The following is a 25,773-nucleotide window of genomic DNA, read 5'->3' on the forward strand; positions in this document are numbered from 1 at the left end:
GCGACAGTCTGAGACATTGCCAAATCCTTTCATAACTCAAAATTACTTGTATATGATGGTTACAGTAAAAGAGATTAGTTTGTAAAAAACACTAAAATTTACTTACCTGTGACAATCCTAAATAAATAGATACAGTTTCTGAAATGTACAAAAATCTACCATCTGCGCCTAAAGCGAAGGCAAAGCCGTCAAGTGACTGTAAAGGAGAAAAATATTTTATCAATTATTCAAGTTGCTTTCGTAATAACTTAAATTTTTTTAATGTAAATGAACCTTTAATTTTCAGTTTGCTTTAAACTGGTTAAATTAGTATACTTCTAAAGCTCGAACATGTTTTTCAAATTTATAACCTAATACATAATAATGTTAAAAATTCACGATAAATAAATAATTGAACAATATAGGGTATTATAAGAAAACAAAAATATAAATGAAAATCGTTATATTCAATTTAAAACAGAAATTAACTTTTATTAAGCCAACGAATTTTCTTTTATGTAACTAAAATCTGTTCTTAGTTGTGATTTAATTTGTGGAGTGGAATTTCCACCAGAATATTGCGACATGCTCTACAACTGTCCCAGAATTTGAAATTGACTTGTGCCAGGTAATTAGTTTTAATTGAATTGCATTTGCAACACACGCCTTTTGCGTTGAGTTTTATCGTTGAATATGAAGTTCAAACTACTGATAACTTATTGGAAAATCAACGAAAAAGCACAAATTGTAAATTATTAACAGTTTTGTGGGTATAAGGAAACCACGTTACCAAAGCATAAATTTATGAGCTTCGTTGTGTAAGAAATCAAAATTCTAAATTGCGTTTCGGATTTGTGCTATTTCTCATCTCCTCCTAAACGCAAAGTATTTTCTCTTTAAATTAAACCAAACTTTGGAGCAGAGTATTGTGTTAAACTCAAGAATTTACTCAAGGATTAGGTCTTACACACGCGAGGCAGTTAGAAGAATTAACTTTTCGGAACAAGTTGACTGTCATTTTTTGTTGTCTTCATATGAGTAAATTTAGTTGAATGAAATTTTCGAAACAAGTTGACTGGCGGTTTTCGTTGTCTTCATGCGAGGCAATTTAATTGAATCAACTTTTAGAAACAAGTTAACTGGCGTTTTTCGTTGTCTTCATACGAGGCAATTTAGTTGAATCAACTTTTCGAAACAAGTTGACTGGCGTTTTTCGTTGTCTTCATACGAGACAATTTAGTTGAATCAACTTTTCGAAACAAGTTGATTAGAATTTTTCGTTGTCTTCATACGACGCAACTTAGTTGAATGAACTTTTCTGAACAAGTTGACTGGCGTTTTTCGTTGTCTTCGTACGAGGCAATTCAATTGAATGAACTTTTCGAAACAAGTTGACGTTTTTCGTAATCTTCATACCAGGCAACTTAGTTGAATCAACTTTTCTTCTAATAAGCCGAAAGTATTCGGGAAGCTGATCCACACCGCTGTTAAAACTAGACCGAGTTGACTTAACTAGTTTACTCGAGCGAAGAACGAACGTTAGGCAATGTCCTGATGAGTGTAATCACCTAAAAAGTGGATTGCATTCAACGGGATGAGAAAATGCAAGCGGCACATGTTGTGCCGGGCACACAAGGCACAGTTGACTACTGTAGGAAGGATGACAGGTGATTCCTTCACTTTTCTATCTGGTTAAGGCTGTTCACTTATCGGCCGTCCGTCATGTCCGCACCGATTTTTTGCACCCGAAACAGGTTTTCTTTGTTGGAACAGCAAGCCATCTTGGACGGGGCCGGTTTCGATCAGAAGAACCTTGTCATCTGACGACCGTCAAAAATAGGACAGCAGTTCATTGGTTTCCGCCTAGCAGCGCGCTCTTCTCTTTGGCGGGTGAATTCAGCCACGTGATGATGTACGACGACCTTATGTGAATGCTACTCTGTTTTCGTCGGCAGTCCGTCGCGTCATAAAACGGGTTGAACGGGACGGACGGCCGGCCGATAAGTGAACAGCCCTTTACACTTCCTATTTACCGCCCGTTCGAAAGTTGATTCAACTAAGTTGCTTCATGCGAAGGAGGCTTAAGACGAGTTGAACTATGTAATTTAGTGGGATAAAGTGCTTACACCTATTTTGATAGCAGATGATATCAAACGATCTTTACCTGTAGTATGTGGGTAGCTTGATGCTGTTCGAAGAGATCGGCGGCTAGAGAAGACATATTTCTTGACCTTAAACTAGCACCTGAAACAAAAATAATCATATAGATACAATTCCCGAACTGAAAACCGCACACAAAAAAGGGGACTTTTCTTTTACAAGCACGTCACTTGGCTGGGCGAATTGTTAATCTTCTATCTCGGCGAGAATTGACAAACTTCGTTTACATCGACGCCATGTTTGCTCCTCCTTTCGGATTTTACATTTTAATGGAGCCTATAATATTTCATGACTCGACATAGATATTTGGTGGATTATTTAACATTCTAATGGTGCTTTTTTTACAGTTTTATTTAGTTGGGGGATTATTATAATCAAGTTTTTCCCGTTATGTAATGGATTAAACAAATTATTTGGCGGATTGTTTTTTATTTTAATGGAATTTTTAGTCCTGTTTAATGCATTATTTTGTTCAAAGGCTCAGTAGAAAAGATAAAATAACGTATGGAATCGCCAAATAAGTAGTTGCTATGTAACTTTGACCAAACATGTCGGAAATGAATAAAATGAAAAATAATCTCCAAGATTAAAAATACGCTAAGTGACGTACCTAAAACAGAAAAATACGTAAAAAGATATTTATGCAGACATAATTTATAAACTAAAACTAACACCTAGGGGGAAAAAAAAAAAACCGAGAAGACAGCAATGCAGAAATATTGCGGGAACTGAAACTAGTTAGGGGGCGGTGGGATACCCTCAAAAACTGCATTAAAGTTTTGAAAGATCTCAACACTAAATTATTACTCAACTCATTTTTTTTTTCTTTCTGGCATAAACTTCTTTCCCGATCATTTTGATTTCTACTTGGATGAAAGCGTTGTGGTAAATTATCAAAGCCTCTGTACTATTTACTGTCCAATCTAGGCTGAAACAATAGGTTTTTGGCCTCATTAACCTTTCTCGAAAGTAAACTAATTAATATACTATGTCGTGACATACTAGATAGATTTTTATTTATTCTTTCTTAATTAAGTCTTATTGTCTAGACACGAAGTAATAATAGTCAAACAAAGAACTACCGAGAATTACGAGTTAATACAATTTTTCATCATGTGCATTAACACCTGTATATGACCATAAATAATATTAATCGATAGGCTTAATAAATATCGATAACTGCTTGATATTATTTTGGCATAACTGTTTTAATTAAATAAATCAATTAACGCTCGGTTAATAAAAGAAACGAAACGTACATGTTAAATAGAACAGGATACTAGGATGTATGTTTTGCAAGGAGAAAAGCTTTTGGTTAGGGAAAGTATATGTCAAATAAAAGAAAGTATATCACGCTCTTCGTTTTGTAAAAAGGGAAGCTTTTTTTAAAACAAGGTTAGTAATGCTAAAAATATGTTATTTTTATTTAGATTGGACAGTAAATAGTATACATAGGTTTGGATGATTTACCGCTGAGCTTTTATCGAAGTAGAAATATAAATAATCGGGAAGAAATTTTATGCTAGTAATGAAAAAAATAAGGCAAAATTGGGTAATAATTTAGTGTTATGATATTTAAAAACTTTAATACAGGTGAGGCAGTGAGAAGCAAAGAGACGTAAGTGGACTTTTTAAAATTTTGAGTAAAACGCGTTTAAAGATAACATCCTAGGTAGGCTTTCATTGAATTTTGTTTCTAAATCATGCTGTATAGCAGCAACTACCAGGTCTTCTAGTACCATCTCTTGCCCCAAGACAGATGGGAGATACACCTACCATGTGTACTGGTTGTCTACAAATTTTAAATTTTGTCACTTACATCCCTTTGCTTCTCACTGTCTCAATTTTATTAAGATACTAGTGATACCCGCACGGGTTTGCCCGTAAAAGAAAAATCAACAGGTCTTTTGGTTCGCCTGTATATTTACAAATAATGTATGGTGAATTTTCTCGTCAGTTGGCTTGTACCCATCTTACGGTTCCACGTTATGATAATTTCGTGTCTCGCCAATTGGCATGTGTCCATGTTACGGTTCCACGTTATGATAATTTCGTAATTTACTCGTCCATCTTATGATATTTTTTTTTCTTAAAATTGGAATAGAAAAAGAACCACATCGAATTTTCAAAAAATCGCTTCGAGGTGCACACCCCTATGCTACATACTAACTTTGTGCCAAATTTCATGAAAATCGGTCGAACTGTTTAGGCGCTATGCGCGTCACAGACATCCTACAGACATCCAGACATCCTCCGGAAAGAGAGACTTTCAGCTTTATTATTAACTAGTGATACCCGCACGGCTTTGCCCGTAATAGTAAAATCAAAAGGTCTTTTGGTTCGCCTGTATATTTACAAATAATGTATGTAATACATACACAAATAATGTATGTAATGTTATGTAATACATAATTTTTCTCGACAGTTGGCTTGTACCCATCTTACGGTTCCACGTTGTGATAATTTCGTATCTCGCCAATTGGCTTGTGCCCATGTTACGGTTCCACGTTACGATAATTTCGTAATTTATGATACTTTTTTTCTTAAAATTGGAATAAAAAAAGAACCACATCGAATTTTCGAAAAATCGCTTCGAGGTGCACACCCCCATGCTACATACTAACTTTGTGCCAAATTTCATGAAAATCGGCCGAACGGTTGAAGCGCTATGCGCGTCACAGACATCCTACGGACATCCTACAGACATCCTACAGACATCCTCCGGACAGAGAGACTTTCTGCTTTATTATTAGTAAAGATAATAAAGATAAACGCACGCCTTATTGCGATTAAAAATAATGGAGTTGGTGCGAAAATAATGTTCAGGGTAAATTTAAATTAAATCTTACTTCCAAAAAATGAAATGAATATTAAAAGAAGTTATTATTATGGGTTCCGTTTTACTTTGAAAAATTTATGTTTCCTTTGAAGGGTCTAATTTAACAGCATTTTAATAATTTATGGTAAACATTAATAAGTTTTTTTCAGTAAGTTACCGTCCTATAGCCAGAGCTAAGCCAGAAATACATCAAATGCACCTCCAGCTCAGTCATTCCATCCGAGGACTGCAGTTTCGTGCATATTAGCACTCATTAGCCCGGAATAGAAAGTGCCTGAGCTGGAGGCGGAAGACCTCTTGAGGAAGCACTGGTTATTTGGTTCGCCTGTATATTTACAAATAATGTCTGATGAATTTCTCGCCAATTTGCTACATTCATTTGCTTGCCCATGTTACAGTTCCACGTTATGATAATTTCGTAATTTACTCGTCCACGTTGTGATAATTTGCTCGGTAAAATTTTCTTAAAATTGGATTGTAAAAAGAACAAAATCGAATTTTCCAAAAATCGCTTCGAGGTGCACTGCACACCCCTACATGCTACAAACTAACTTCGTATCAAATTTCATGAAAATCGACCAAATGGTCTAGTCGCTATGGGCGTCATAGAGATCCGGACAGACAGAGATCCAGAGACACTTTTAGCTTTATTATTAGTAAAGATTTAAAAAGTACTGATTAATGCACCTCAAAAATTGGGAGGCATGCTGACCGTAGACACTCTCAAGGTTGCCCAGTTTCCCATCGGCGGGGGTGGGGGAGGGTGCAGACTGTACCATTAAAATTTTTAGGGGGTTGTTTTCAGCAGTTTTTTTTCTCCTTTTTAGGGAGCATTAAGTTGGAATGCAAAAAAGAACAAAATCGAATTTTCCAAAAATCGCTACGAGGCACACTCCCAAGCTACAAACTAATTTTGTACCAAATTTTATGAAAATCTGCCGAACGGTTTAGGCGCTATGCGCGTCACAGAGATCCTGACAAAGAGAGATCCAGACAGAGAGGCTTTCAGCTTTATTATTAGTAAAGATATGGTTTCTGAATGAAACAAATATACGCATATGAGGACAATTGCCAAGTACCTCAATAAATGAATTCTTACTGGAGCTGTACTCGCGTTCAAAGCTGCGAATATAAATCTTTAGTGATTGATACAAATTGCCAAACTAGATATTTATGTATGATCAAGGTATTTTGAACTTTAAAATTTTTTTCAGAATTGGCACATGGCGTTGCGAAATCTAAAAGCGAGTACTCTATAAAAGTTGTATTGCTTTGGGTTGTAAGTGCAGCTTTTAGTGAATTGTTAATTTGGGGAAGGAAATTTTTAATTAAGTGCTGAAATTTTGAATTGCAAAACGGGGTACATTACGCACGTCGGAAGTTATTTAGTTATTTATGTACAATACTGATATTTTGAGTCTTGGAACTAAATACAAGATAGAAAGAAATAAAGAATAAGAAATAAAGAATATTGTAACGGTTCCACGAGTCGTGAAAAGAACATTTTACAAAATAATTTATGCATACTCAGGATCAGGATTGTGGTTGAACTTATTTCAAAGCAGAACATTGCTTTTTCTGATAATAAAAATCAGTATATCTTTGTCGACAGTGACTGCATAATATCTCTATCAATAAAAATATTCGAATAAGTTGAATCTTATTGGTAGACATCACCAGAGTTTTAACTTTATGGTTTCAACAGAAAAGTAAAAAAAAAAATGATTTCCACTCTATATGAGTTTAGAGGCTCTTCAGTACTACTTTCTTCTGGATCACACCACATTTTTTGTTATCAAGATCACACTATTTGTAATCAGGATAGTACTTTGCTACCAAATAAACTATAATTGTTGTCACTTTAAAGTTATTTTTATTTGAACAATACTATTTGATTTTGGGATTGCTCTACTTGCCATCAAAAAAATATTTGTTATCAAAACAGAAAAAAAGTAGTCCTTTTTTGGGGGGATAGCGCAAGTTATTATCAGGATAATACTATTTGTCATCAGTAAAAGTAGTTTTTGTAGGGATAGTACTACTTATTATGAGGATAGTGTTGCTTGATATCAGAATCACGCTTATTGTTATTTTGGATAACACTGTTTTTTTTTTAGATCATAATAGGCACCCCTAAAGCTCTACTTGTTATCAGAATAACAAAATTTGTTATCAAAACAGAATACAAGTATAGTTTTGTCTGGATAGCACTACTTAATATCAGAATGATTCTTTTTGATACGAAGGTATACTAATAGTTATTAAGATAACAATATTTATATGTACTTTTTCAACCAAGATAGCACTATTTGTCATCAGCATAACACTAGTTTTCAAATATTAATTCCACTACTGGAACTTTCGTTTGAAATGTTCTCAAAAGCTCAAGTTTTTTTCAAAGGTTCCAAAAGGCTAAATGTTCCATTCTAATGAATTCTGACACCTGCCGTAACCTATCTTCGGAATGGAAAACTCAAACAAAACATTTAAGATCCATTCAATTAAAACCTCAATCAAAAAAACTAGCACAGTTTCTTCTTTGGCCGTCACTATGAAACAATGGGACGGCTCCAAACATTTTTAACCTTTCGCTGGGGAGAAATTAATAATTTGATAATTCGTGACCATGTTCAATAGGAACGTGCATTTCTATGCAAGGTTTGGCTGTCTTCTTTTTCGCCAAGTCGTGACCAGGGAACAACGGTTGCCAAGCGAATGTTTGCTTCCTTTAATTATTGATATTTTTGTTTCTTTGTGTAAAGCTTGAAGATGTTGAAAAGGAAAATGATTTTTGGGAAGCAGAGAACACACGCAAGACGCTTTAAGGTAATGAGTTGGAGGGTGCGGATGGTTATAAATTATTTTGATCCTTTTGCACTTTATATGTAAAATTGTTTAGAAGGATGTCATAAATAACTAACGCTTGTTATTAATTCTTATTAATTGCTTAAAAATAGTTAGTTTTCGTAATGAAAATGTATGGATGATTTATATTGTTTTGAAATGCTTTATAACCATTTCAGCTGATAAATTTCTGTGTTTTTGAAAAATATTATGCATTTTGACAAATAAGCTAATAAAAGAAAATATTAAAACGTCAAATCTCATGAATTAGCACGGAACTAGATACAGTAAAACCTGTGAAGTTGACCACCTGTCTAAGTTGACCTTTTTTTTTGAGACACGGAATTAGCCCTTATCATATAAATAGATCTTTGTAAGTTGACCACCTGTTTAAGTTGACCACTAAAGTAGTGCACCGCAAGTGGTCAACTTACACAGGTTTCACTGGACGAGTGTTTCGGGGTTACAAGTTACCCCTTTTTCAATGCAAAGGAAGTGAGCTTATAGATGAAGAGACATCCAGGCTATTGTCGGATGTCTTTTCACCTTAAGGCAGAGGAAAGTATAATACAACAATGTCAAACCTCCAAACCTCTCCTCCTCCTAAAATCAAAAGGTCATCTAAATAAGCCGTTTCAAAAGTTCAATTTCGAAAAGTTTGTAGGAGGGAGTATCAAAAATAGTTCTTCCCCAGAAGTCATCAGAGATGACCTGTACTTAAACATGAACATATGAACTACACCGCCAGCTCAGTCATTTCCAGCCGAGGACTGCAGTTTCGTGCTTATTAGCACTCATCAGCCCGGCATAGGAAAGTGACTAAGCTGGAGATGGAAAACCTCTTAAGGAAGCCAAGAGTGCGAAACAAACTGGTAGCTAATATAGAATTAGCTACCAGTTTGTTTCGCACTCTTGGCTTCCTTAAGAGGTTTTCCATCTCCAGCTCAGTCACTTTCCTATGCCGGTAGCTACCACTTTGTTTCGCACTCTTGGCTTCCTTAAGAGGTGTTCCATCTCCAGCTCAGTCACTTTCCTATGCCGGGCTGATGAGTGCTAATAAGCACGAAACTGCAGTCCTCGACTGGAAATGACTGAGCTGGCGGTGTATTTCACGTATTTTTGCTTTAGCCCTGGCTACTGGGCGGTAATTTACTGAATATGAACATATGAGTTGTTCTGGAACGTCTGGAGCCAAAGGCTCTTAAATTCCCTGTATAATAGTTTCAATTTCAAAAATATTTAATGTTAGAGACGTTTAACAAAATTTTGAAAATATTGCAAAAATTATAGAAAATGAAAGGACAGGCCAATCAGAGGAGAGGATGGCTTTTTGAAACTTTCTCAGTGCTGCACCGTATAGAAAACCTAGTATCCGCGCTTGGCAAGCCCTTTTTATCTATTAGAGCTATATTAAATTTATTTTTTGGACTCAGATTAGTCAAAGAAGAAAAAAAAAAAGAAAAAAAAACGCAATTTGGACCGTTGAAAGTATTTATTTTGCTCTTTAACCTTTGCCCCCTTTTTATGGGGGTGGGGGGGGGGAATATTCTCGTTCCGTACTTAAATACTGTTGCCTTACACTTTTTTCTGCCTTAAAAATGGTATGGGCTAATGATAAATGATCAAATATCTTATTATTAAAATTTTTTTTGAATAAGTAGCCACTAAATCCAGGATTTTTATTTTTTATAAAACTTATTAGGCAACTTTAAAGCACCATGCTAACCGTAGAATAGTAGGGAAAAGTATTGATACATGAGACATGCTGGAACATTGTGTTATGTGCGCGTATAAAGGAAAAAAATTAATTAAAAAAATTAACGTTGATTAATCGAAAAAATTTAGTCAATTATTTCCTATTACCGATTACTGCCAATTAATAGGTGCACCTCTAGTTAAAACTAAGGATTCTGTAGCTCGCTGCGCTCTTTGATACTACAATTTGTTGAACCAGATGGGAATCTATGTACCACTGCTTAGTAAAAGGTTAACCTAAACATTACAACGTCTCAGTCCGAACTACGACTTTTAGTGATTTTTTGGGTTAAATTAGCAGAGTAAAAAAAAAAAAACTGCTTCAATCAGAACTACGACTTTTTTTTTAAATAAGTGATTTAAAAAATAACTCAATCGGAATTACAACTTTTATTCATTTTTTAGGCTAAATTGATGGATTTTTAAAAAGTGCCTCAATCAGAATTATGACTTTTTACTATCTTTTTGGCTGAATTAGTAGATTTTAATAAACAAAAATAACTCAGTTGGAGCTGTTGAAGGCTAAACTAGTAGATTAAAAAAAAAATTATAACTCGAGAATAACTGTTAGAGGTCAAATGATTAAGGCAAAAAAAAAAAAAAAAAAAAAAAAAAAAACCTGTGGGTTTTTGCTGCTTATTTGCTAACTTAGTGCTTTTCATTGTTACTGTAATACGTAATTTCCTTGTCAAACTTTAAAAAATGTAATTTTCTTTAGAAATCGATCATTAAAAAAAAAACCTAAAAATTTCTTTTTACTACACTTATATTAGTTTCGATTATTTACATAAATACAACGACGCAGTTTCTCTAACCATTGGATGACGGTCTAATTCGGAAAGAAAGATTGAAAGTCTCTCTAAAACTGTTCCCATTGCAAAGCAAATTACAGAAAAAGCTTCTCTCCCAACATAGTATATACTTCAAATTTTGGTGGTCTTATTCATCCTCAGTCAAGAATTTTTTTACGAAGTAAAACGTTAATTGTAGGGGTCACAGACTGTTCGCTCTTCGTGACCGTAACCGCCTCTCGTACAGGTGGGGCCTACCCGGTAGCATTGAGCTTTTCAAAAGCGCCGTTTTATCTTTTTCGTCTTTAATCGTTTGATGATCGCCATTTTTTTTGTTTCTGCTCTCAATGAACTTGTTCTTTTTTTAAAGAGAGAGATTGAATGCCACACATTCTCGCTTTCAACCGAACCGGAAGGCTTAGCCCGAAATTCATGACAGCAGCAGTGAAGGGGTTTCGTAATTTTCGTGTGTGTGAAAGAGATTAGAATTCTACATAAAATACACTAACAAATGGGAAATCGCAATTTTTGGACTTACTTTAGTATGATCCTGAGGTAGGGGAGACACTTTTCCTATTTTAATTTTTAACATCAATTATTTGAATCAAATTTAAAATCTAAAAGTCACATCAAAATATCCCAAAATATTTCTATGCAATATATTTTTTGAAATTTAGACTGTTTGAAAATAAAACATTGCCAGCCATTTAAAGTAAGAGTTCCAAGCTATCTCAAGGTACAACATCCTATTGTACCTTGGGACACATCCTGTTGTACTATGGGAAAGTCTTCATGATTCAGGAAACAGCTCTGTTCTTAAACCAATTTTGCAGCAAAAAAAGAAAAAACAATCATAGTAATTAATTAAATTATGAATTCTGAATATTGAATTAATGAATTATTATCTAACATTAAATATGTTTAAAAACTACATAAGATTAGAATATAGTTCCATGTTCCTAAACATATCTTAATTATTGAGAAACATGCATATGTTGTACCTTGGAAAGTGTCCTAAGGTACAGTACGTTTGGCTGTCTCAAGGTACAACCACCACGTGGTTTAAGAAAAACCAAAATGATGGTCAATCTAGACGCACTATCATTATTTTCTCATAACCAAATAATTTCATGTGCTTCTGTTTTATAACAAAATAAAACTCAGTTCATTAGTTTTGCAAATACAAAGACAGAAAATGAAATAAAAATGAAGAAAATATTTAATTTGGAATCATAAAATTTTCTTTTTCTCACAAAATCGTCAATTTTAAGCATTTGATGCTGATTTTTACTATGGAACCATTTAGTGGTGGAGGTTATTATTACATATTACAAAAATATGACTGCTAAAAATAGATTCTTAGAAATTAGCAGTGTCCCAAGGTACAACACTCTCCCGTTTAAAATTTGTGTAACCGTTTGAATTTCAAAATATTTTTTCTCAGCTTTCACTAAAATCTCAAACCCCAGCAAACTTCTGAAGCCCACACATGGATAGTGCTTTCCAAGGCTGTCTACAGCATTTCTCCCCCAACGCCAGTCCATTTTTCACGCTCAATTAAAACGCAAGCCTCTGCGAAAAACGGCCACCATTACAACGCCATCACCCCATTTCAGGAACGATTCGGCAATTTCCATCTTGTATCACTCCCCATTGCAGTCACAGTTACCGAAACAAATGACCCCAAATTTGCAAAAAACGCCATAAAAAAGCCAAACATCTCTCCAGGTGTTAAAGACAACGCCGCAACCACCGCTGAAGACTTCTCTCGGTTTGGTGTTCAATCCCACAGATTGGTTGAATGAATTAAACCTTATTTGGCCGTCGCCCGCGGACTCGCACTCGGAGTTCTGGAGTTGCAAAGATTTGTAAATCGTGACCACTGGTGGTCACGAAAACTGCATCAGGATCTCTTTTTTCGGTAGCAGTAACGGTTTTCTTTTTTTTCTCTTCATCAATGTAGTGATATTATTCTTTCATTGTGCACACCTAGTATTATTATCAGCTTATTGGGTTTCCTAAATCCCATAAAAGTAGAGTTCTTGGTGAATGTGAGCTTCTGTCTTTGGGTGGTAACTGTCATAATCGTTAGCTCATTTAACCGAGTCCATATTACCCACCAGTAATTTTGGGTGCTTATGATAATAGGACATTGTAGATTTTATTCTAAAAAGTGTACCACGGGATGAAATTAAGTACCATTACCGGCAGGAGGTCATTCCTTCCAAGATTAGTTGAAAATTCTCAAGTGAATTATAATCTTAAATATTATTAGCATATTGGGTTTCTTAAATTCCATAAAAGTAGAGTTTTTGGTGAATGTGAACTTCTGTCTTTGGGTGGTAACTGGCATAATCGTTAGCTCATTTAATTGAGTCCATATAATCGACCAGTAATTTTGGGTGCTTATGATAATAGGACATTGTAGATTTCATTCTAAAAAAGTGTTCTATAGGAGGAAATTAAGTACCATTACCGGCTGGAGACGATTCCTTCCAAGATTAGTTGAAAATTCTTTATAATCTTAAATATTATTAGCATATTGGGTTTCTTAAATTCCGTAAAAGTACAGTTCTTAGTGAATGCGAGCTTCTGTCTTCGGGTGGTAACTGTCATAATCGTTAGCTCATTTAACTGAGTCCATATTATCCACCTATAATTTTGGGTGCTTATGATAATAGGATATTGTAGATTTTATTCTAAAAACATGTTCTATAGGAGGAAGTTAAGTACAATTACCGGCATGAGGTCATTCTTTCCTAGCTTAGTTGAAATTCTTGAGTGAATAATAATCTTAAATATTATTAGTATATTGGGTTTCTTAAATTCCAAAAAAGTAGAGTTCTTGGTGAATGTGAACTTTTATCTTTGGGTGGTAATTGTCATAATCGTTAGTTCATTTGATTGAGTCCATATTATCCACCAGTAAATATTATTAATATATTGGCTTTCCCAAATCCCATTAAAGTAGAGTTCTTGGTAAATGAGAACTTTTGTCTTTGGGTGGTAACTGTCATAATCGTTAGCTTATTTGAATGAGTCCATATAATCCACCAGTAGTTTTGAGCGCTTATGATAGTAGGATATTGTAGATTTTATTCCAGAAAGTGTTCCATTGGAGGAAATTAAGTACCATTGCAGACAAGCGGTGATTAGTTGAAAAATGTTGAGTGAGTTATAACCCTGTAGGATGAAATATAATCCTGAAAAGGAGTGATACGAGATTTTTTTGATCCTTAAAAGAAAGTGAACACTGGGATCGTACAAATTCTTTTAAGGATCAAAAAAATTGTATTGTAAGGAATACTAGGAGAGTCGCTTTTAAAAGTTTGTAAGGAGTTGGGGGAGATTATGAAGGACAGAGAGAGAGAGGGAGAGGGAGGGAGGGGGAGGGGAGAGAGAGAGAGAAAACAGAATGTAGAAACGAAGAACAATGTAGCATTTACTATAAAAATACTCATTTTCGTGATTTTGCGGGATAAAAATTTAACGAATTTCGCATGAACTGAACCGAAAGTAGATTGTATTTATAAGTTGAAATTATTCGCGAGGTTTAAATTTTTGCGTTTACGACGAGCTTGCAAAAATAAGTGCTTTTACAGATACCTGAAAATATTGGGCGAGAGTGAAGCTTAGTTTCTAATAGGGAGTTAACTTTGTTTCATTTTTGTCTCAAATGTTAGATATAACTCAAAATCTAAGCTAATAAATTTTAATAATATGTATTGAAACTTAAATCATAAAAACGAAAATAATAACGATAATAACTAAATAAAAAATTTGATTCTTCTATGGAAGTGACTGCTGAGAATCAACAGCAAAAAAAAAAAAAACTAGTAACTAAAAAGAAAAAAGAACTAATTTGGTGTCTAGAGAGGTTGATACAAAATATCGAAGGACAAACACAACTTAAGATGTATAACTACTTAAACGTATTAAATTTCTATTTTCTATTTCACCTAATTCCAAGATCTAACTCTTTGCTAATTTCAGTCAAAGCAATCACCGGACTCACAAAATTGGTTAAATGAAAGGGAATGAAAAAAAAACTTTGGCAATCAGTGGTGTTACACCTTCATTTCCGTCGTTTCCGTCATACAATTTCCGTTTCTGTTCGTGACCCGGATGATAAAATGAAGAGGACCCCTTTTCCCTGCTACCAGAGCTGAGCTCTCGGGGCTCAATTTACTCCAAAGCTAATTGCTGAAAATTTCTCTTCACAGCTTTGGAAAGAAATATCTTACTTATGGGAAATTGGAGAACCACACAATATTGCATTATCAAAAGTTCATTTAGTGTTTAAGTGTATTCAGATTTTACGTAAAAATAAGAAACAAAGAAAAAAATACTTTTAAAAGTTTGTTCATCCTCAGCAATATTTATTTCTTCCCAAATTTTACCAAAGAAGTATTTAGAAAAGTTTTCACTGATTGGTAGTCAAATCAATTATTTTCGTTTTGCAGGAAGAGATATCTTAAACTTATTTTTAAGCGTATTTATCGCATTGAAAATCAGAAATGCGCCTCAAAATTTGAGTATAGCTTACTTTTACTCTTTGGATTAAAAAAAAAGAAAAAAAAAACACCGTTGGAAATGAATAAATAAATAAATATGTTTAAAAAATAAAATATAATATTTTTTCTAAAATGAAAATTTTAAATTATTGCATTTTAATGGTAAGTTGTTTCTCAAATACAAAACTTCAAATGCTCTAATTGACAAATCACAATATAGTACACTTCTTTTCTCTATCTGTAACTCAAGGGCATTTCATCCCCCTTTAGAAAGTTTATTATATATTTTTTAACTCATCACTACCGTGACTTTTCCAGTTCTTATTCATTTCACTCCTCTAAAAAGTTTCAAGTAGCATTTTCACTCCTTGAACAAACCCTAGCAGTATATCTACTTCTAAAATGATCATTATTTTTTTTAGACATCTACGCACACACTCTACTTTTCTCTGTTTTTTATACTTCAAGATTCCAAAATGAGCTTGACTCATCTTAGAAATTCCAAAATGTATTTTTATGCCCTGAAAAAAAAAAAAAAAAAGCTAGTTATGCACCCGAACCTGTTTTTGTGCGGTCTTTTTTTTTTTTTTTTTGGCGGTATATGAAAATTATTTATCAAACGAGCGGATATTATTTATAACACGAGTGCGAGGTATTATCTTCAACTGATGACAGGGGCATCCCGATGGGAAGTCACTGTGATCTCCCAAAAATTTCCTTATTCGTGAATTTTTTTTCGGGATTCGGTGAAATTATCATCACTTGGTTTATTTTGATTTCGTTTAAATATAACTTTTGGGTTTTTTCTATGTGAGACTTTTTTTATACGATCTCTATCCACCGCATAAAAAATATTTTTAACTGTGTTGTAATAACAACATTTTATAGCAACTCGTGAAGTTTCGAACAATTTTTTTTTCATGCAATTTTTTTATGCTGTCCCTATCCACCGCATAAAAACAGGTTTGGGTGTATCTTTGTTTGCTTGTTTTCGTGAAAACATTTTGACTTTTTCCTAATCTGCTAATCTTTATATCGTAGGCATTCAATAAAAACACGTTAACTGTTCGACTCTGTGTATTTTTACAGAGCGAGCATTCCCAAAAATGTATTGATCTTTTTCTACTGTTTAAATCCTGTTCTCTTTTTGGGCACAACATACATAGAGCCTAAACCTTAAACTTTCCATTTCCGCGCAGAGTAGGTGATCGCCGTTACATGTGTTAAAACTACTGCACTTTTAACGCTTTTAATCACAACTAGTGGTACCCGCACGGCTTTGCATGTATTAGAAAATTAAAAGTTCATTTGGCTCACCTATATATTTACAAATAATGGATGATGAAATTCTAGCCAATTTGCTATGCTAGTTTACTCGCCCTTGTTATGGTAAGTTTCTCGTCCACGTTATAGTAATTTACTCATCCACGGAATGATAATTTTCTCGGTAAAATGCTCTTAAAATTGGAATAGAAAAAGAATAAAATCGATAGTTCGAAAAAACGCTTCGAGGTGGTCACTCCTATACTACGAAGTAATCGTGTGCCAAATTTCATGAAAATCAGCCGGACGGTCTAGGCGCTATGCGCGTAACAGACATCCAGACAGAGATCCAGACTTTCCGCTTTATTATTAGTAAAAAGATTACGAGCTATGCGCTAGTTACCATCCTGTCAAGATAACTCCTGGTTTAGAGAGCAACTATTGTCATCAAGATTAAGTGAAAGAGGAATCCAAAATCCTCTGGAAGTTTTTTCTTGACAACACAAGAGTTTTTGCGGATATCAACCCGTGAATTACTTTTGGTTTAACACACAAGCTACTTTCGGTTCAACCAGGGCGGAAGAAAAATGACTGACTCCGACTCCAGAAATTTTAGATCCTTGGCCTGAGACTCTGACTCCTTTATCCAAAACTAATCCGACATCAAGAGTCAGACAAACATAGTAACCTTGGCAGAGCTGCGGACAAAAAGACCGACTCCGACTCTAACGCTTGGAATATAAAGCCTTCGACTTCAGACTCCGACTCCTTTACCCTTAAATAAGTCCGACTCCGCAGGTTGGGTTCAACCCATGAACCTTTACGGTTCGACCAGATAACCTCTCTCAGTTCAATCCGGCAGCTGCTCACGGTTCAACCCATGAATTTAAGTACCACAGTAAGAAAAACTGGAGAAAAACAAAGCATTCAACTACTGTCCGACTGTTTTTTTTAAAATTATTGTAAAAACTTTTCAAGGAAAATTTGTCTTTCAACTTCTTTAGAGTGATTTGATTTATTTGAGGGGTGAAATACCAGAAGAATATATAATGTTGCCAGAGCTTCCTCAAGTTCTGAAATTCATACCAATTGCAACTCATACGCTTAATTCCCTTTCTAGAATCCTTCATTTCCTGAAATCTACTTAAAGTTGCAACACAAATAATCCAAAAATATCCGATACGAAATTTATTCCGATCCAAACAGCTTCCTTTATAGGCTCTGTACCTACCCGGCATCAAACCGATCCCGAAACTTAATTTAGCATTAGGTCCCATCGATTTCCCCTTCCACTTAACTCTCCTTTCCGTGTCTGTGAGCGAAATCGAATGCAAATCCTATCAACGAACCCCCCGAATTCCTTCCGAACTGACCCCACTTTTCGGAGAGAAGTCCCTCCGAAGTAATCCGATCCTTCGAAATTCTCCCAAACACAATTAAGAGAAGCGTAAGCGATAGCCCTTGCAAACTGAATTGCCATCATTTCTCTGATTGCAGAAAAAAGGTGCTTCCTTCCTCCGCGGAGGAACTTAAATAAATATGAAGTTATTTTGTGACTGTTATTGATACAGTGACTTATCTCCGGTTTTATAATTATTTATAAGTTTCTCTACTTTGCAAAGTATCCAATTTTAAGTTTAAGAAATAGGATATGGAGCCACAACTGGATAGAATAGAACCTTACAAATAAGTTATTTAATAGTTAATTTATAACTATATAAATATACACATACTCGTATATCACCAAATCTGAATTGCCATAATTTCTCTGATTGCAGAAAAAAGGTGCTTCCTTCCTCTGCGGAGGAACTTGAATAAATATGAAGTTATTTTGTGACTGTTATTGATACAGTAACCTATCTCCGGTTTAATAAGTATTAATAAGTTTCTCTACTTTGCAAAGAATCCAATTTTAAATTTGAGAAATAGGGTATGGAACCACAACTGGATACATTAGAACTTTACAAATACTTTATTTAATAGTTACTTAATTTATTACTATATAAACATACACATACTTGATACAAATCTTGAACAGGTAAAATTTTTGGATAGAGAAAGGACTTTTCTTCCTCGTGGAGGAACTGATAAAACTTTGAAATTTGTTTCTGAGACAGTTATTGGTACAATGACTTATTTTCAGTTTCACTATTATTTATTACTTTTCTGCTTCGCTACAGATGAAATTTAAAGGATAAAATGGATATGGAGCCTCATCTTACCTGAATTGACTGTTAATTACAGAAAGGGGACTCGGTGAATTAATGGAAATAAGAAGAGTGATAACAATGACTATGATGATAAGAGTCATTTTCATGAGACACTACATTATTTCTCTATTTACAATTATAGAAACATACACATACTCGTATATCATAACGTTTGAATTGGGAAAAATTTTCTGAAGAAAAAAATTTTTTTTCCTTTTCGAGGAGGATTTGATATAATTTTGAAATTTCTCTGCATAAACATATTATAGAGAGACTAGGTAGACAAATAAGAGAGATTAGATATGGTGTAGAAAGAGAAGAGTTAGGAAAATAAATATGTTATCGATAGATACATGTTTGGTAAATCAAGAGATATTTATAGAAAAAGAAGAACTAACACATATATTGAGACTAGGTAGGAAAATATAAATAAATAGGTAAATAGATAGAAAGGTGGAACAGACAAATAAGTACATAGAAAAGAGAAAAATAAACTAAGTAGAGAGAGAGGAGGGTGGGGAGAGATTGAACAAAAAATTGAGACTAGCTTAGATAAATGTATAGATCTCAAAAAAGAATAGTTAGATGATTTGTCAGACATTCAAAAATAAAGCGATAAATATAGAAAGAGAAGGAATGAATAAGTGACTGTAGAGATACTAGGGAAAAAATGACTTTAAATAATTTTTAAGATAAAAATTTCTCTCAGATAAAAAACTAAGAGAAACGTTGGTAACAGAAACTATCGTCTCCAAGTTATCAAAACTATTCACCAATATAGCTCCATCAAATGAACAAAACAAAAAATCTACAGCTTCTTGGAAAAAGCCATTTCTTACTCAGTTACCTAGCAAAGAATATAACATCTATAGCTCTTATACACTACATGAGATTCTACAACTTCTCTCTGTTTTATATTTAAAACAGAGAAAAGTTTTGTTGAGAGTTGAGCAAACGGTTTTAACTTTTAAGATAAAAATTTCTCTCAGATAAAAAACTAAGAGAAGCATTGATAACACAAACGATCTCTCCAAGTTATCAAAACTATTCACCAATGTAGCGCCATCAAATGAAAAAACAAAACATATACAGCTTCTTGGAGAAACCCATTCCTTACTCAGTTACATAGCAAAGAGTATAACATCTATTAGCTCTTATACACTGCATGAGATTCTACAACTTTTCTCTGTTTTATATATAAAACAGAGAAAAGTTTTGTTGAGAGTTTAGCAAACGGTTTTAATTTTTAAGATGAAAATTTCTCTCAGATAAAAAACTAAGAGAAACGTTGATAACACAAACTATCTCTCCAAATTATCAAAACTATTCACCAATATAGCTCCATCAAATGAACAAAACAAAAAATCTACCACTTCTTGGAGAAACCCATTCCTTACTCAGTTACATAGCAAAGAATATAACATCTATAGCTCTTATACACTGCATGAGATTCTACAACTTTTCTCTGTTTTATATTTATTTATTTCTAACCTTTCTTTTTTATTTTCGGAAAAAAGACGCCAAGAGAAAAAGAAATTCCGAGCGTGAAGACCCTGGTCACGTTCCATGGTGTCTCACTTGATGGCTGGGTAGCAGCAAGTGTGGACTTGAATTAACGATTGGCCGCCAATGGACGATTTTGTTGGTTTTGGTCCTAGTCCCATTTTGTGGTTTCCCCCCTTGTTTTTGTTATTTGATTTTTTTTTTTTTTTTGGAGAAGTGAGAGCTGGGTTACCCACATGGCGATTTTAGCTGAGATTTTATGTGTTTTAAAGAAAAGACAAGCGTGTAAGGATGCGTTTAAAGTTTTGAAATTTATTCCGGGTGTAGTGGGAATATCTCCATGCAGCTTTTACACATACTGTTATTTTAAAAAGCCATGAATTATTTTTCTGTAAAGATAAATTAAACTTTTTTGACTTTCAAGTAGCGGAATGTGTTGCAAAGTAAAATGGTTAAAATGAATGAGTTTTTTCAAAGTGAACTAATAGGAAATGTGTTTTTAAAATTTCAGTACATAAAGAAAGAACATTGTATTTTATAATAACACTTGCGTTGAAACAGTATTTTTATTTTGTCAGTAAATTTGAGTTTTAAAAAAGAAGTGGAAAATTTGCCCCTTTTTTACTTCCTTTTACAAAAAAGGAAGTATTGTATTCGCAAAAAAATTTTCACTCAAAAATCGGCCTTAATTTCCATTTTTCTCACCCCCGAATGAATGTTGAGTTCTTTTTTCGACCCGACCACACGTGGATATATGCCTAGGAACCTACAGACACTCGAAATATCCATTTTGATAACCCTCGAGTTAATTACAATGAATTTTCTCGTGACGTCTGTATGTACGTATGTATGTGCGTATGTATGTGCGTATGTGCGTATGTATGTGCGTATGTATATCACATAACTCGAAAACGGTATGTCCTAGAAAGTTGAAATTTGGTACGTAGACTCCTAGTGGGACCTAGTTGTGCACCTTCAATTTTGGTTGCATTCGGATGTTTCTAAGGGGGTCTTTTTGCCATTTTGGGGGGGGGGAAATCAATGTTAATTTCGATGTAAAATCAAGTGGTGTTATAATTTGTCGGACACTTGGCGATATATCGCCAGTCTCTTGGTCGCCAAGTTTTGTTGCCAACTTGGGACAAATTTAGCAATTTTTTTAAATTTTAAATTTGATTTTAATTTGGCCACTGTTGGTGATATTTAGAGAGTAAACAATTGAATCACATTAAAATTGCCAATGATGGGGAAATGACATTAAATTGAAGTAAAAGGAAGTCATGTGATCAGCTCGTTTCATGAGGCAAAGTGAAAAATAAAATATTTTTTTTATGAACTATCTTCTTTTTGATTATATGAACTATCTTATTTTGATTTTTGATCAAAAGAATCAGTAAATAAAAGGTTGAATGAATAAATGAAAAAATAAAGTAATAAACGATTAATTAAATTAATAAATCAATTATTATATGAAGAAAATTAAATGAGCAAGCAAAAGAATGAATGAATAAAAAAATAAGCGAATTAAATGAATAAAAAAGTGATTTACTAAATGAAGGAATATAAATAAATAAATCAATAAATGGAAATGCAAGTGATTTATATTAAATGTTTGATTGAGTAAATGAAACAAACTATTTCACTTTGCCCCGTATGTACTTGACTACTTGTACAATTTATTAAAAAAACAACTAAGGTTAATATTAATTAAATTAATACTGCATTGAACATTAGAAGGTCTCAATTAACATTTAAAATGTTAATATCAAGAACTTTATAAATTTATAGCAATAAAAATAATTTTTGACTTACAACAAAATATTACAATATGAGTACAGTGAAATCCCGTTACAACGAACTTCAAGGGACCGAAAATTTTGTTCGTTGAAACGGGAATTTCGTTGTAATGGCAGTCAAGTAATGCATTGGAGATTAAATCGGGACTAAACATTTACTTCGCTGAAACGGATATTTCGTTGTACTGGTATTCGTTGTAACGGGATTTCAATGTATCATTTTTTAAAAATTGCCTGTATTACCAAGGGTTTTAATCTTCAGCGGTATTTTTTCCTGACTGGAATGGACTACATATGGTACTACATATTCAAAATGATACCAGATAGGTGGAGCTAAAAGCTGAGTAAATATTATACCATTTCACTTTGCCCCATGTTCCTCTACTCTTTTTGCGAAATATCGAACGAACTCCATTGCAGGTTCTAACTTTGCCTAGTACAAAAGCTTTTAGTGGCTTAAATTTACATGTGTTATGTACAGGACTGATTAAAGCTACATTGAAATCCCGTCACAACGAATACCAGTACAACGAAATATCCGTTTCAGCGAAGCAAATGTTTAGTCCCGATTTAATCTCCAACGCATTACTTGAGTACCATTACAACGAAATGCCCGTTGCAACGAACAAAATTTTCGGTCCCTTGAAGTTCGTTGTAACGAGATTTCACTGTATTTACAGGTTGCTTATTTTTCGCGATAACAGATTTTTTTTTTAAAAGTTTATTCATACACGTTTTAAATGCAGTATACCGCCGTTTATCTAACTGATCGATTGCATAAATTTGCATGTCTTATGCTGCTTAGCATTGAGTCTATTTAGTTTACTTACTTACTCTATATTTTCTTGTTACAAGAGATTGGGGGAGAACCTGGACTGATGGGACAGCTGCATTCATTTGCCGAAATAAAATGTGGATAATTATTTATAGCTTATATATCAAGTGGATGTAGTATCTTTAGATTCATAGTTGATTCTAATTGTTACACCTACTGGATAAGTTATAACTGACTTTTAATATATCACATCGATAATAAGGGCAGCATTTACTCTCTAAACTTTTTTTTTTAATTTATTTTTTTAAATGCCATATATTTTTGATTGAGTTTATTTTTCATTAATATATATATATATATATATACATATTTTACTTTCAACCTCGTATGTGTTTTATGTGCCAGTAGGTGAAATCTGACATTCTGAAAATCGTTTCGGTTTTTCGCTATATCAGAATGAGTTTGTAAGTGTTATAGGCGTTATCTGTGTTGCATTTATTACACAAGTGTTACACAAGTTTTTTGTGCGAACTAAACCATTGCATGATGTTTCCAAGTAACATCGTATTAAGCTAGCAGTTTGTATAATTGTTACTTTTTTTTGTGCAAGAGATTAAGCTAGTTATTTTCAAGATGTTAATATTTTTCTTAACAAATACACTAAGTTAAATATTTTCATAGATGTTAGTTAGTGTGAAACAAAATAAGTTTACTAAATTACAGATGTCGATTTTGTTCTTCATTTCTTTTGCGATAACAAAGTCGTTGCATTTTGTTTCCAAGTAACGTTATAACATCCTATTAAGCTAGTAGCTTGTATAATGGCTGCTTACTTTTGAGTAAGAGATTAAGCTAGTTATTTTCAAGATGTTAACATTTTTCTTAACAAATACACTAAGTTAAATACTTTCATAGATGCTAGTTAGTGAGAAACAAAATAAGTTTACTAAATTACAAATGTCGATTTTGTTCCTCTTTTTTTTAATTTTTTTTTTTTTTTTGCGATAACAAAGTCGTTGCATTTTGTTTCCGAGTAACATTATAACATCCTATTAAGCTAATAGCTTGTATAATGGCTGCTTACTTTTGTGTAAGAGATTAAGCTAGTTATTTTCAAGATGTTAACATTTTTCTTAACAAATACACTAAGTTAAATACTTTCATAGATGCTAATTAGTGTCAAACAAAATAAGTTTACTAAATTACAGGTGTCGATTTTGTTCCTCATTTTTTTTTTTTTTTTTTTGCGATAACAAAATCGTTGCATTTGTCTCCAAGTAACATTATAAGATCCTACTAAGGTAGTAGCTAGTATAATTGCTGCTTACTTTTGTGTAAGAGATTAAGCTTGTTATTTTCAAGATATTACCATTTTTCTTCAAGGTGTTGACAAATACACTAAGTTGATTATTTTCATAGATGCTAGTTTCTGTGAAACAGATTAAGCGCACTAAATTAAAGATGTTGGTTTTGTTCTTTTAGACACTAAGTTTAAAAGCTCTTCAATTCCCCAAATTTTTTGCAACACACTAAACATATTATTTTATGCAGGTTACCAATTTTTACTCAACATTTACTTCAGCTTGTTATTCTTCCTAATGCTAACTATATTTGCACAGCAACAAATTAAGCTTGGTATTTACACTAATTGTATTTTTTGTGCAAAAGATTATCTACAATTCTAAATTTGTCCCAATTTTTAGTAATTGAATCTTTCTTGCCTACAAGCTCCAAGATTTTTTTCGGTTAAAGACAAACTAAACATAATATTTTGAATTGTTTATAGTTCTACATAAAAACAAACTAATACCCGTTATTTTTATTGATGCTGTATATTTAACTTGCAGACTTATCTTGTAATTTCGTAGGTTGTTCATGCTTTACTTAAGAACTTGGCAACCCCTTTTGCATACCCTCCAACTGCCAAGGAATCATCGTTGTTCATACGGAAATGAGCCAAATTCAAACTAAAAAGAAATTTATATCAAAACTAATTTGAAAATACCGAAAAGTGATTCGAAATTTTACTACAACAAAATTTGTAAATTGTTTTTTTTTTTTTTTTTTTTTTTTTTTTAAATTTTTTTAAAGATGTTGTCGGTTGTGCTTATATTATGTCCTTCAGAGTACGCGTGAGTCGTAAGCACACATATTGGTGTAGCTGAAGAATAAAATTTATCATCAGTTTTTTTACATTTAAGTTAATGACTAAGTCTTCTGCAGTGACGTAAATTCTTTAACTGAAAAAATTTAAGAGCTTAAATATCAATTATCAAACATTGAATTTTATGTAAACAAACCTTGTCATCTTTTGGCGGAACTAAGCATCTTTTTGCGCCAAATCTGAGTCTAACGAATGCGATCTGTTCAACGGTTGGCCAGTTTTTTTGATGCTGCTGTGTACAAATAGAAGCCAATATTCCAGAGATTTGGAGAGGCGATAAAGTTCGAGCATTAGAAAGTAGAGACGGGGTGGCCCGAAGGGAGGATTTGATTCCGATTTCCGGTCAAGCTGGTCATTTGAATTCCATTATAAGGACAGAGAAAAGAGCGTTTTGGGGAAAGCGTTGGAGAAATAAATGGGAAAAATGGGAGGCTTCCCTAACTGAGGGTTTCTCTTCTCGTTTTTGTTTTAAAACAATGCGACATAATTTTTTTTATGTAGATTTTGGAACAGCAGTTTGAAATTCCAAAATAGAGTTTTTTTTTTAAGTAAAAAGCAAACATACAATTTTAAGGGATTCTTCTCAGTAAAAATATTTACCTACTATAGCTTTTGCATAAAGGAATTTCTGGACACTAGCTAATCGTAAACCTATAGAAATAGGAGGAAGCGGAAAAATTATTCTGAATTTTTTCTATCATTCTACATTTACAATAGTTTTTTTTTCTCGTAAAATCGTTGAAATAGGATCAGTACATTTCAAAAGTACCTACCATTAGTTTTTCTTTATGACATCCAGAGATTGTAGTTTCGTCGTTATTTACTCATCAGTCTGGAATAGGAAACAACCGAAGTGGAAGCAGAAGTTGTCTCATTGAAGTTGAAAGTGTCAACAAACTGGTAACTACGAGTAAAATAAGTTAAGCACACGAACAGTTGGTGCATTTATTGCATGCAGTTCTACTTTAGCCCTGGTTTAAGGGCTGTAACTTATTTCTAAATGCTTAAGATTTGCCTTCAATCGACGAGTTGAGCCAGAACATTACTGTGAATTCTCGCTGGTTTGCTAAGTTTATCTTAGCTACCAGTTTGTTGGCACTTTCAGCTTCAATGAGATAACATCTGCTTCCAGCTCGGCTATTTCTGACTGATATGTCCATAACAAGGACTAAACTGCAGT

The 25,773-nt window shown here is 33.5% G+C and overlaps 1 protein-coding gene across 1 annotated transcript in view; it reads right to left on the reverse strand.

Moving 5' to 3' along the window:
- Positions 1 to 25,773, reverse strand: part of LOC129230733 (protein trachealess-like) — a 291,372-nt gene that overhangs the window by 17,605 nt on the left and 247,994 nt on the right. Inside the window, 2 exon segments of the mRNA XM_054865154.1 lie at positions 107 to 196; positions 2,144 to 2,223. Of these exon segments, the coding sequence (XP_054721129.1) occupies positions 107 to 196; positions 2,144 to 2,223 (170 nt within the window).

This window comes from Uloborus diversus, chromosome 9 (assembly GCF_026930045.1).
Source record: "Uloborus diversus isolate 005 chromosome 9, Udiv.v.3.1, whole genome shotgun sequence".
Lineage (NCBI taxonomy): Eukaryota > Metazoa > Arthropoda > Arachnida > Araneae > Uloboridae > Uloborus > Uloborus diversus.